The sequence below is a fragment of the Pseudonaja textilis genome, chromosome 1 (assembly GCF_049901715.1).
Source record: "Pseudonaja textilis isolate UNSWEBS1 chromosome 1, rPseTex1.2, whole genome shotgun sequence".
Taxonomy (NCBI): Eukaryota; Metazoa; Chordata; class Lepidosauria; order Squamata; family Elapidae; genus Pseudonaja; species Pseudonaja textilis.
In genome coordinates, this window is record NC_141990.1 from 227,090,557 (window position 1) to 227,103,858 (window position 13,302).

A 13,302-nucleotide genomic window follows, 5' to 3' on the forward strand; every position below is an offset into this window, starting at 1 on the left:
GAAGGTACAACATCGTTTTATTAGCATGCAAACAATAAAACAGGCTTCCAGCAAAGCACTAGTAGCACTTGCTGGACAGACCAGAGCAAAGCAAAATCAGACATGATGTACTCTAGGGAGTCTAGGTCTACTACATTGCAAAGAAAAGAAAAGTCAGACACAGTAGAAATTTGCAGCATGCCATTGAAAAATATTTTGATAAGCCCATCTGAATGACTTTATTAGTTAGTATTTGTTTGTTTTATCAAATTTCTGTACTGGCCATATCACCTAAGTCTCTCTATATTCCTTCCTACGAGGTCAGAATGCTGTACTATTTCAGAGATATGGTCAGTGAATAGAAACAGGTTGGCTGCAAGTCCTTGACTGATTATTTCCCATGTCATCACTCAGGACCAATTCAGCTTGCTATTAATATTTTCTTATAAAGACACCTTAAAGAAAATGTCATGGAGGTTTTCAGTCATCCAGGTCATGGTTATCCCAAAAGTTACTTTTTTCATGCAGCAACTGGAGTTTTTCTGAACATCTTCAAGAAAAATCAAGAAAGTCTGCTTGCTGTTTAAGCAGTAAGTGTAGGGAGTGTACCTTGTACCATCACAATACTGAACAGAAAAACTTTTCCATCATTATTTCTCAAAGTGAGAAAATTTATCTGCTAAACCTAGATATGTGATACAGTCAGGTCTGATACAAAGAACAAAGAACTCAAAGAAACTAATCAGCTCTTTTTAAATGTGCAGTTTTAGAAGCTCAAATAGTCTTGTCACTTTGATTTGTAGCCGCAAACCATACTGCAGCCTCCTGGAGTCTCAGTCAAACAGGCTGTTCCTCAAAACTAAAGCAGTGATGATAACATACCTGCCTGGACCTCATTTTTGAAATGAAAGGAAATAAATCCTTCAAATTATTCAGTTCCAATTTGTTCTCCAAAAAGCTATAGCTGCTACAGAGCTTTCAGGCTAGGGTAAACCACTGGCCTTAGAAGAAAGGTATCTGCTGGATACTCCAACAAAAGCAGAATCACTCACCCACGCATGAATGTTGGTTGCCGTGAAGGTAGAATCCAGGATAGCAGGAACATTGATAGCTGCCAATGCTGTTTTGGCAGTGCTGCTGGCAAGGAGTTGTTAGGCACTCGTCAGTATCTGGGAGCAAGATGGTTAACACTGTTGGCCCATGACAATCTATCCTACCAAGGTTCCTTCTGCAATTTTTTAAAAAAACTTCATTCAGACCTCCCTTCCTGCAATTCCAGTCTGACCCACCTTGACAACTGTGCCGGTCAGTGGCGAGTTGCATCCCTGGGCCACATTCACACACAAAGCCCCCTTCTGTGTTCACACAAAGCCCCTCGCAGGAAGCACTCAGGCATTCATCAATATCTGCAGAAAAGATATTGTGGATCAGCAAATATGAAGACAGGAAAAGTGACCAGCTGTACCAAAAGACAAAAATGGAGGGCTAAATAATCATAGTTGAAGAATAAGACATCTCACAGGTAGAATGACAGCAATGCATATAAAGACATTCCCCCCATTCCTTCCCTGGTATGGGGTGGGGTTTTCCAGAATCAGTGGAAAACCTACTATGCATTCCTATGGGACAGAACCAACAACTTAGAGCTGGCAGGATACCATCTGGTGTAAACCAAACTTCTGCGCCAAGTAAAAAAGAGAATACTAGTTCTGCTTATTAAACATAGGTTAGAGCTTTTTTCCAAAGAATACCAAATCCTTATTTTAAAAGACAGATGTAATGCTCTTTGTAAAGAGTGTTAAAGTCATGCATACAAGCCACCTATGTAGTGGATTGACCAGTGCTGTAGTCTGTGGAAATCAGGCATCCAGTCTCTCCAATAGCACAAATCAAAGTGCCCAAGGAAGACACTACTGAGTGATCAGAAGGTGGACTAGTTATAACAGGTAGTGGGCGGGATGGAGAACTTGAAAAAACATTTCAGAAGAAGGCAGTGCAAATCACTTTCCTAGTGTCATGTCTGTGGTGTTAGCAGTTGAGCTTGACTTGAAGAAGAGATTCCTTTTACTTTTTGATTTCATTTTGAATCATTTTAGAACACTGAACCTATTACCACACATTTTCCCCTTAGCACAACCTCAATATTATTATTTTGGTCAGTGCCGGTTTAGCATTGAGTTGCTGATGTATTTGTGCATCTGTGTACAGAGAAAGTCTTTCAATGAAAAAGATTTGTAGCACATTTTCTTTTAAAAATGTATTAAACAAAATAAACATGTCACTGATCAAATGCCAAACACAGATACATTATCTTTCCCCCAAGTCACAAGTCTTATGCTCAAAAATACATTTCAGGATACCAAAATGCTAGACCAGTCAACATATATTACAATTATTGATCCAGCTTTTTATGAAGGCGCAGACAATTTTTGGATGAGGGTGACCCCTTTTTGTTTCCTCTTCTTTCCTCCCCACCCCCACCCCTTAGGGAGTGTCTAAATATGGAAGACTGAAATATGAAAGACTGACTCATATGACATATGATGTTAAGAGAATTGTTAGAACTGAAAATGTTGGACCTTCTGGTGACTTGTTTCTCATTTGGAGGCAAAAAGGGGGGAATGATTGCCCATACCAGATTTGGATCTGGGGATGTTCTGGAGCCATAGTTGAGTAGCCAGATGTTGACCAATCTTGCTATAGCTAAAGACCAATGACTTTCTCAGTCTAAAAGTGTAAATATTCCCCGTGACTCTTGTTTTGAAGGTCCATTTCTCCTGACTCCCAGGGAGGGAGTTACCCCGTTTTCTGGCTTACCCACACAATGTACACCATTAGCTGTTTCAGTCATAGAGAATCCCAGAGGGCACACTCTTGCCACCTCCTGGCATCCCCCATGATTGCAGGTGAGGTCACAGCCATATTCCCCACAGGTTCCAGGCAGGTCTGTAAAAAAACAAAATGGGACAGTTTCACAGAGAGATTTCAATTAGGGGAAATCTGTAAGGTAATAAGAATGCAAGGACTGTGAGAAGGGATGAAGCAGAGGAAAACATCCCCAGTTTCACTGCTGCATGAACAGAGATATCTATTCCAGTATCTTTAGGATGAAAGCAAAACCTGAAATGACTAGAATGATAGCAAGAAGGGTTTTGATAGAAGTTAACGTTTGTAGCTCAAGGTTGAATGAACTATGGGGTCCTTGGTGTTCTCTGAGCTTGGTTGTTTTCTTGCAGACATTTCATTACTAAACTAAGTAACTTCATCAATGATGATGCTGCATTAATTGACAATGTTACCTGGTTTGGTAATGAAGTGTCTGGAGGAAAAAAAACAAACTCAAAGAGCACCAAGAGAATTTTCTGTTATCCTTTTGCTGATATCCGTTGGTCCTCTGGAGTTTTGCAGCCCAGAACTGGCAGTCCTGGAAAAGATTTTATGGGAAAGGCTCAATGCACTGGCAGAGTTCACAGAAAGGAGAAACCTCCAAGCCTAAGAGCTCCAGCGTCACAGTATTTTCATTCAGCTGTTCTTGGGTCTGCTTTTAATAAAAACAACAAGCACTATTTGGTTGTTAGACTGTTAACTGTAGATTACCAAAATGAAAGAAAGCAATACACATCCCAGAATCAAGACTATGTATAACAAATTGATCGCTCGATCGATGGCGAACAATAGAAAACTCCGCACTGGTAAGGAAATGCAAAATAGCCTATGGCTTTCCAGGGATGATTTACATGTAAACTGGATCATTAAGCATTGAAAATGGACAGGTTGGAAATTTGATTCTAAGAATATGTGTCCCTTGCTGGGATCACTATAGCACTGGCTCTAGTCTAGGAAAATCTGACTATGTACAAGTTTATGAATTGTGGTTCCCATAATCAAGGAATCAGTTACCTGATTCCAGTTATGATGAGTTTAGTTTTAATTAAATCTTTAAATTCTATTTAAATGCACTGATGTTATTGGTACATTTTATATATTTTATTACTTTTCTAAATACATAAAGGCAAGATATAAACTTAAAAGTTATAACAACTTTTATTATAATAAGATATAATAACAATATTAACCAATAAAACAAAGTAAGTTCACAATTATTAATCATTTAACTAAGAATGATGATGATTATAGCCTATAGTATCTGGACGAGCACAAGTTTTTCCCTCCTGTCTGAAGTGTCCAAGAGGCCATATGGTGTAGAAGCAGCACGGGATCCTTGATAGTCCTATAACATGTCAAGCCAGATAAATGTTCCTCTACACATAGAGCACAACTTTTTCCCAGTCATTTTGTACTACAGATGATCTCATCCTATCTCAGAAAACTGTTCCCCATTTCCCAGTTTTTCAGTTCTGTCATGTTTGACTTTGCCTAATATAGTTCTACCTTTAGAGAGCTATAATGATAGGAGGAACTGCATCACAGGGTGATTTTGGCTTTGTTATTATGGAAACATGATGTACAACTAAGATATAGAATGGAATAAAAAGTTTGCAATCCTCTCCATAGACTCTCTCAGATTTTAAAATACATCCTAAAGCCACAGATTTTAAAATACATCCTAAAGCCACAAACCAAGTGCCTCATCTTGTGGTACCAGGCAAACCCTCCATTGGTATCATGCATCCTGTTGGTAAATAGTACTATTGACAGCATTTCAGGAAATGCAGCTTACCTTGACAGGTGATACCTTGCCTTCCATCCCGGCACGCACAGAGATTGGGAGCTATGCAGAAGCCACTGCCACAGCCAAAGGAACACAGAGCTAGGAATAGGACCAAGAAAGCATCCATTAGACTTGGCAAGGTGTGTGTGTGTGTGTGTGTGTGTGTGTGTGTGTGTAAACGCAGTCAGAATGGCTATGGTAAAGGATGCTGGTAGTTATAGTTCAGCAATATCTGGATGACTGTATTTTCCTAATTCTAAAGTAAACAACACTTCATCAAAAGTAGGTAAGATGTTCATAGAGTAATTGTAAAATTAAAGTTCCCAAATGAGTTGGAAGAAGAAAATGCCCTAAAAGCAAACCTATATAAGCTAAGCTTCGGTGCCGAGTACTTTACTGGAGTGCAATCATCTATAGCATAGTAGGATGTTGGTCCTACTTGTCTCATAAAGGACAGCTCTGGTCACTGTTCACATCAATTGCAGCACTATCTATTGCTGTTATTCCCAGTCTGCCTTCCTTTGGACCCCTTGTGTATTCTCTTAAGATGGTAACCCTTGCAGCAAAACATTAATGAACATCAGTTTGCTAATTAGGATTAAAAGTAATATTGATGTAGTGTTGGCTGATTCTAGAACCACAGGTTCTAGAAACTTACGCAGTGTGCATTGTCCACTCCCTGGAGATGGTATCCATCCAGGACAGCACCCACTTCCAAAACCAGAGAGACAAATATGTGGTCCAATGCGACGCCTACAATGGAAGAGACAGTTTGCGATCCAATCTCCCTCGCACCCACCCACCCTCCCATTCTTCGTTCCTTCCTTCCTTCTCCCTCCCTCCCCTCCTCCCTTCCTTCCCTCTCTTTTTTCCTTTTTGTTTGTACATAGTAATTGAGCATTACATATGCAGGAGATTTAAATACTGTGGATAAATGCAAATTGCAGTCTGACTTGCAACTATTTAAGCCAGACACTGAGCTTCTCTAGCTGGACACATAGTGTTGGCACAAAGCAAAATATAATAGCATGTTGGACCAAAAATCTAATTGAAGCTGTATTCAAGACACAATGAAACTATTTGGATGAAAGGTACAGTGGGTTAAATTACATAGAAAAGCCATTCTTTCTTGGCAAAAGGGAACAAGGACTTGCAGAAGTTATCCATTTAATAGTTTACAGTAGCCAGTATGGTGGCTGTCCAAAACATTTTGGAGAACAAAAGATAATATCCTATCCAGCCTAGTCAGAGGACCACAGTAGCCAAAGCCAGACAAGTGATTTTGACACAAGGGGGATAACATTGTAAGCATCTCTCTTCATCCTTAGTAGTAAGATCTTAAGTAATTAAGAAATTAAACTTCAACGTGCACGCCAGCCTCACCCTTTTTACTCTGGTTGTTGTGCAAGTGTCTACTCTCTGGGATGACAGAAGATGAGGATAGGGAAAGAGGAGGACAGAAAACCTGGGGGAACAAACAAATCACTTTTCCAGCAAGCATCCCATCTCATCATTTCCTGACTGCATTTGCAGCTTATGGAGGGACATATATAGGAAAGCAGCTGCTCTTTTGATCATTGTAAAAGGCGCTGAATGCAAGGCATTATGGTGCCTTGGCTTCAGAGAGAGTAGGAGAAATCCCAAGAGGGAGATAAGGCAGGAATTCTCACCAATACAAAATTTCTTACCCTGCAGCACCAGAATAAATGCTACAAACTGTCTTCACTGAGTTCCCTCTGGAGGAAGAGCTAAGATGGAAGTTAATCTGTTCAATGTTGAAGAGTTGGGGGGAAACTGCCAGCATCGTGGAGATTGGGGCATGTGTTGTTGTTTTTTTAATTGACCTGGGCCGGCATGAGTCCAACAAATAGAGACAGAACAGGGGAGAAGAAGCTCATGAAGTACAGCTGTGCTGTCGGGCAGGATGATGAGCTGACCTGGCTGCTAGCCAGGGTTATTGTAGGGAAATGTTGAGACAGCAGTCCTATTGGTTCAGGCTACTATATAGGTATTGTGGACTAGAGATGCGGGGGAGAAACCCCCATATCCTTAATTGCTTGGGTACTGCTGCTAATCAGATTCAAAGTTGGAAGGGAGAGATTACTGAAGAGGAAATAAAGAGTAAAAAGGGCTGCAAAACAAAGTGCCTGGAGAGAGAAGGTGGAGAGTACATGATACATGAAGGTGAGGGGCAGTTGTCAATTCCCAGTAGGAGGGATGGAGGAGAAAAACCTACAGGAGGCTTTCTGGAGGAAAGGAAGGAAAGTGATGTCATCCTCATAGATGACCCAAGACAGGGAGGAAAGAGAGGTGTTCACTAAGCCCTGGGTGAGAATTAGTCAAAATGACTCAGAAGAGATTCCCCAATGGAGGGGAAGGTGATCAGCAGTAAATCCAGCACATTCCTTCCCCCCCATCCCTTGTTTTTCTGTGCCAATTGCTATCTTTACAATACACTTCCAGCTCTAAAAGAACTAAGTTACATTGTGGCAAGTGGGACAGGGACACAGAGGTGTGGATGTTGACCAGAGATGGTCACAGTCTTTGCATAAGATGTGCCAGAGAACAGAGAAGTCACTCAATGAAGCCTAATGGTTATTTTGCTCATTGCACAGGCTCAGTTGGATGATCTTCATGCATAGAATAGTGATGCAATCATTCCCTGTGCTGGGTTCAGGTTGCTCATGAACTATAGAAAAGTGCCCTGGTGGGCTTGCAGGATAAGGTTCTGTTCTCACACAAAAGAAAATGGAGCAGTTTACAAATTGCATTAATAAAATGGGACAAGACTGTTGAAACAAAAGAGGACTTGGAGTATGCAAGGAAATAAAAGCTACCGACAGACACATGGCATGGATAATTGGACCAGCAGTTCTTCCTTACACGAAAATATAATAACTAATCATCATCACAACATGAACGGATGCACATCTATGGAAACAAGCTTCCCATTACCACAGATGCACAGAAAGATGGGACAAGTTGGCATCCTGAAATCAGGGCATTCAGTGAAGGAAACACACTATTACCCCCCTCCATCTTGCTGCCAAGCACAGTCCCTCAGTTGTGGAGCTAACTTTTTTCCTCCTTTTGGCAAACTGGTTTAACTGGACATTCAGTCCTGAATGGCAAGTTTGGACAGCACAGTCCTCAACAGCTTGGTCACCTCCAGGACTCTGCCAATCTGGAGACAGCATGGCCAGTAGCAAATAGGGAAGGAGGGAGGGAAGGAAGGAAGGAAGGCGGAAAGAAGGAAGGAAGGCAGAAGGGAGAGAGGAAAGAAGGAAGGAAGGCGGAAGGGAGGGAGGGAAGAAGGAAGGAAGGTGGAAGGGAAGGAAGGATGGAAGGGGAAGGAAGAGGAAGGAAGGAAGGTCAATTCCCGCTTCCCCAAGCAAGGGCCACCGTCTCCCAGCACGCGCACCAACGCTGCCCCAGAAGGCACCGACTCCCTCCTGCGCCTCCTCCTCCCTCAGCACTCGCCATGGAAAGCGCTGGAAGCGCTCGCTACCCAGCTCGTGTGGTGCGAGGTGGTGGTGGGGGGGGTGGCGAGGAGGCGTCGTTCTCTCGTTCTCCAGTCAGCCTCAGGGGGATTCAGTGGCGGCTATGAGGGGGGTAAGGCGGGGAGAGAGGAGTGTGGCTCTACTAGGCTTGTCCCCGTTTGGTGGACGGATATTGGCGGCGGCGGGCAGGGCAGCGGAGGGGTACCTCTCTACGGCGAAGTTGGCAAGCTTCCTCCTTCCCGTGTAGACTCTCCCCTGAGCGCCGTGAAGGAGCACAGCCACCCAAGCAGCCTGGAAGAGCAGCCCGGCCAACATGACAGCGTCTCCCAGGCCGCAGAGATGCTTCGCTCCCTCCAAAGCCCCTTTCCTTTCCCTCCCCGCCCCTCTCCTTCCCCTCAGGCCCCCTACAGCATGGCTTGAACTGTCTGGTCTCTTCCCACCAAAGAGGCGGCCGGGGGCGCTTTCAGGGCAGAGGAGGGGAGCGAGGATCAGCGCTAGCGAGCTGGGGGCAGCGGCGGCGGCGGCGTGGGGAGAAAGCTCCTCCCCACGAGCAGGCTCAGGTTGCGGAGGGGCTCCCCAGGGTTCAGGGTGGAGGGGAAAAAAAGCATTGCCTGTGTTGCCAGGGCGTGCGTGCGTGCGTGTGTGTGTGTACAAAAGGGTACTCGCTTCGCCCCACCCTCCGGGATGTGTGTGTGTGGGGGAGAGGCTGAGAGGCGCAGAGCAAAGGAACCGGGGAGGCCCCCGGGCTTTAAAACACAGCAGCTTTGTTGCTGCACTAAGAGGAGCCCCCAGCCCACCCCATTTTTTAAAAAAGAGTCTCCCTTTCCCACATCTGGCTTGTGGAATGTCCCCTCCTCCCCTTTCCCGTCTGGATCGAAGAGGAGCCGCGGCAGATAAAGGCTTCCAAGCGGCTCCGAGGGGGATGAGGACCCGAGGCGCATCCGATGTGAATAGCAGACTGGGCTGCTGCCTCTTGCAATACATTGGGGGCCTTGTTCCAGAGACGAGCTGCAAAGCTGGGGCCGGAAGGGGGAAAGGGGAAAAGCGGGGAGAGAGAAAAAGCAGAAACCATAAAAACCAAAACAAAAACAAAATCGCTTCAGTTGCCCAGCTGTCGTTTCGGATTTTCCACTGGTGAAAAAAACAGGTGGTGTTTCAGGAGGTGAACAAAACCGCGTTCTGAAACACCAGCAGTCCATGTTAAGCAGGGTTAGCATAAGCTTGGTTTATTGAATAACCGAATCTTGCCTTATCCTGATAAACTAAGCCATTAAACCTGGTTTATTAATGATAGTGATTCACACAAACTATTGCAAAGCCAAGCAACCGACATTAATGCCTGCTCTATGACTGGAGATTATCAAGTAGTGCACATTAATGTATTTGTATAAGAACATATAAAAAGAGCTTAGCCCGCACTTATTCTTCAATAGAATCATCATTAATAACCATCATTAAGAAAAATAGCACACTTGTTATATAGCAGAAGTAATTGTAGCTATGAGATTCACTCTAATCCAGCTCAGAAGTTCAAGTACATTCATCAGAGAGAAAAGCATAAAAATTAAGACAGATTCTCTCAAGGGGCAGGCAAACTAAACACATAGAAGTTGGGTCTCCTTAACGAAAAATAGCCAGTCTTGCTCAGTAGACATTCCCCCCCTCTAATAACAAGGATTCCCTTCCTCTGTTAATGTATCCTTTGGAATTGTCCAAACAGTCATTCTTGGCTCAACTAGTGTTATCACCACAGGCAACTCTTATAGGTAATAAGCAATCCAGTACCAACCTTTGTCAGGGTTATGCAACTTGGGGAATGTAAACAAGTTTTATTTTTATGCTTAGCAGATGATGCAGAGCAATTCTCTGCAACCCTTAAGCTTGGAAATGTTCAAAGCACTAACAATCCTATTGCAAAAGCAATTAAGAGTCTTTTGGCATTTTAGAGGCTAAAAGACTTATTCTCTAGTAAGCTTTTGCAGATTGTGGTCAAATTCATGAAACTGTTATTACTAAAAAAAACCGTCTTGGCTATCTATTCTATTTCACCAAGTGAAAGATTAATCCACCGAAGTTATTTTCTGTTGATTTCTCTCAAATATAAAACTGTGTCAAATATACTCCAGATTCTTATTACCAGGAGGGTCTCTCTTCCAATTAGGATGCGTCATGTTTACCTGCATAGTGCAGTACTTGCCTCCTGGTTCCACTAGTGAGAAGGCAGGAAAGGGAATTTATTGCTCTCTCCTTCAAAAACTAGATTTGAATAGCAGATGAAATTATTGTGAGGTGTGGGGAGCTGGAGAGTAGAAAGAGACTGACACATGGAACATGACTAGAATTTGAAAATCAGACTTTCCCCAAATCTCTGAGAAACCTTTAATTCACATCTTATACAAAAGGCGAATAGAAGGAAACCACAAGAGAAAGCATGAAGGAAACAGCATTACAGCTTTTGTTCTCATCCAAAGCACTTGGCACCATCTTTCTGTCCCCACACCGCTTTACAGAGTGCTGTGAAGCTCGGTGGAGTGACACATAAGTCTAAGTGCTATTGCTATATACTTGCACTACAATGACTCTCACAAGTCACATTGTTTCCTGGAGCAGGAGAAAAACAAACAACAGCATCATAATGTTTGATGTCTTACTTGCTTACTCTGCTGCTACCTGGACTACAGAACCTATAGCTGTCAAATTATATTTGTACATGTTGGAAAAGGATACTAAAGTTCCTTCAAGAAAACCTCCTTTTGGTGTTTATTTATAGTGCTCTACAATTTTAGGTATCTATTATTTTGATGGTCAGCAGACCTACAGGTTCAGGGAAAAGTGGTCTTGGGAATACTAGTTAAAAATTGGTTGCTGAAATAACCTTTAAGGTCTGTGCTTCTGAGGCTTCCGTCAGTATTAAGTAAACAAGGAGACAGGAATCTTATACATAGCGTGCTGCCTCTCTAAAACAAGATTCAAAAGGCAACTGGACTTTTGTTTTCCTTTGAAGAAGAAAACAATTTGCTTCTAAGAAATGTTATCAGTTCTGATGGGGCTGTGGGATGGAAAGATAGGTACTGACTGGATGGTGGAGAGTTGGAAGGTTAGGTTTGATAAGATGGTGGGGGGTGGTGGTGAGTGGAAGGATTGTTTCTTTGCAGTCGTCTGATTGTTAATTGTTAAAAATAAACAGAAGGAATATAAACTTGGTTTATTCGATCAAGGTTAAAGTTATGTTATCTCCGTTAATCCTTTATGGGTTTTTGCTAGCCACAACTAAAGCAGGAGGCTGGTTAATTAAGGATCATTTGTAGATAAAAAATGGGATATGGAAAAAAATCATTTGTTATAGTTAGAGGCGAGAAGTTATGAAAATATTTACATGTTGTGACGTCATTTCTTTTATATATTTTTCACTATATTTTTTCTTTTATATGCAGCTTTTTTTAGTTTGTATTAGTTTTCTAATTGTAACATTTAATAAAATTACTATTAAAAAAGAAATAGCAACACATTGCACTTCTTGAAATCTCACTTTGTATATATTATATGAATATATTCCCCCTTTCTAAGCATCGCACATCTAAGCAAATATTGAAATTTCTTTCTCCCATTTTGTGTATTAGTGTCCTACCAAAAAGGGCTGTTTTGTATCAATTGCACTCTGAAGTTCAATGTACTAAAACAGGAATGTATTTCAATACATTGTACAATGTTTACTACTTATTACTGCATTGTCTTTTGTATTTATTTGGAAATATAAGGCAAGCACAAAATAGATTGATGAAGTGCTTCAAAAATATGTGTAGACCCCCTTCCTTTAAGAGTAGTCTTGGCATGCATGTTTTCCCAATTGGGATACTTTCCAATTGTGATTTCACAATAAAATAAGAATCAGGGGCATCCACAAGGGGGGACAAATAATGAAAGTAGCATTCTGCCTTTGTGAGAAAGATATCACACTTTTTGTATGTATATTACCACACAACAGAGCTTTTGTAATTTTTAAAAAAGCCTCCAATATCTGAAATGCATATGCTCATTCAATCATCTGAATATTCATGCATATCAGGTTTCCTATAGTAGGGACAGCTAATGTAATGAAAACAATTAAATGCTTGTAGTTTATTTAAGGCCATGTTCAAATAACTGCTGAATACAGTTAGTCTTAATATCTCTGAAACCTCAAATTTCTGTCCTCATTCCTCCTGAGAATAAAGCCAGGCTTTTTGATAGTATTCTGTTCTACCATTAGTATCACAGGCTGAAGATATGATTATAGAGCCTCCATGTTGTATGGAACGTTTTCAATTATTTTTCCAAGTGCTTTTTTCCCCCAGGTGTTTATCTTTTGGCAAAATATACCATTTTACAGAAAGCTAGTTGCATTCGATACAAGCCTTAACACCTTATCTAAGCAGATGTGAAATGCAACATAAGCAACGGATCTAAACTCCTGCCATCAACAGTGATTTTAGAAAGTATGGGAAAGCACAATCATCTAGTACACGAGCAAGATTTGTACAGGACATTGCTTCACACTGTACATGCTATGGGTGCCAGAAGTTGTTGACCTTTCCAACATATTACAGATAGTCCTTGACTTACACTGAACAATTGGGACCAGAATTTCCACTAATGGTAGTCATTAAGCTTATTACACAATCATGAAGCAAATAACTCGGTGGTTAAGCAAGTCCAGCTTCCCCAATGGGCCTTTCTTGCTGGAAATCAGCAAAAAAGGTCATTAAATCGCAATCATGTGACTGTAAGAAGCTGCAAGTGTAACCATAAATGGGAACCAGTTGCCAAGTTCCTGGATTGCAATCACATGACTGTGGAGGTGGTATGATGGTCATAATGTGAGCACAGGTCATAAGTCACTTTTTCTGAGGCCGTCATAACTTTGAACCATCATTAACTGAAAGCTATATAAGTTGACCATCTGTAACAGATATTCTGTCTTCTGTTGAGCGTATCAAAGAACTATGGGTTATTTTTTCATTTTTACAATTCCTTACGGTTTGCTCAAATGCTTTCAAGACCCTGAAAGACAAAATAAACCCCATTCCCATCTGCACATCAAACAAGCATCCAGGTTTTCTCTGTCCCTTGAACTGGGAATGATTTCATGAGAATGGGTAAAAAATGTTGAAG

At 41.8% G+C, this 13,302-nt stretch overlaps 1 protein-coding gene across 2 annotated transcripts in view; it reads right to left on the reverse strand.

The window, feature by feature from the left end:
- VWCE (von Willebrand factor C and EGF domains) overlaps positions 1–8,755 on the reverse strand; it is a 31,415-nt gene extending 22,660 nt beyond the window's left edge. Inside the window, exons 1-6 of one of the 2 annotated variants that reach the window (XM_087920824.1) lie at positions 8,357–8,755; positions 5,310–5,404; positions 4,661–4,750; positions 2,797–2,925; positions 1,269–1,385; positions 1,032–1,148 (exon numbers count right to left, since the gene is read on the reverse strand). In XM_087920824.1, the coding sequence (XP_087776950.1) occupies positions 1,032–1,148; positions 1,269–1,385; positions 2,797–2,925; positions 4,661–4,750; positions 5,310–5,404; positions 8,357–8,466 (658 nt within the window). In that variant the 5' untranslated portion in view covers positions 8,467–8,755. Of the gene's footprint in view, positions 1–1,031; positions 1,149–1,268; positions 1,386–2,796; positions 2,926–4,660; positions 4,751–5,309; positions 5,405–8,356 lie in introns of those variants that run through there. The other variant, XM_087920825.1, reaches the window with a different exon arrangement.
- Between the last annotated feature and the right edge of the window lie 4,547 nt (positions 8,756–13,302).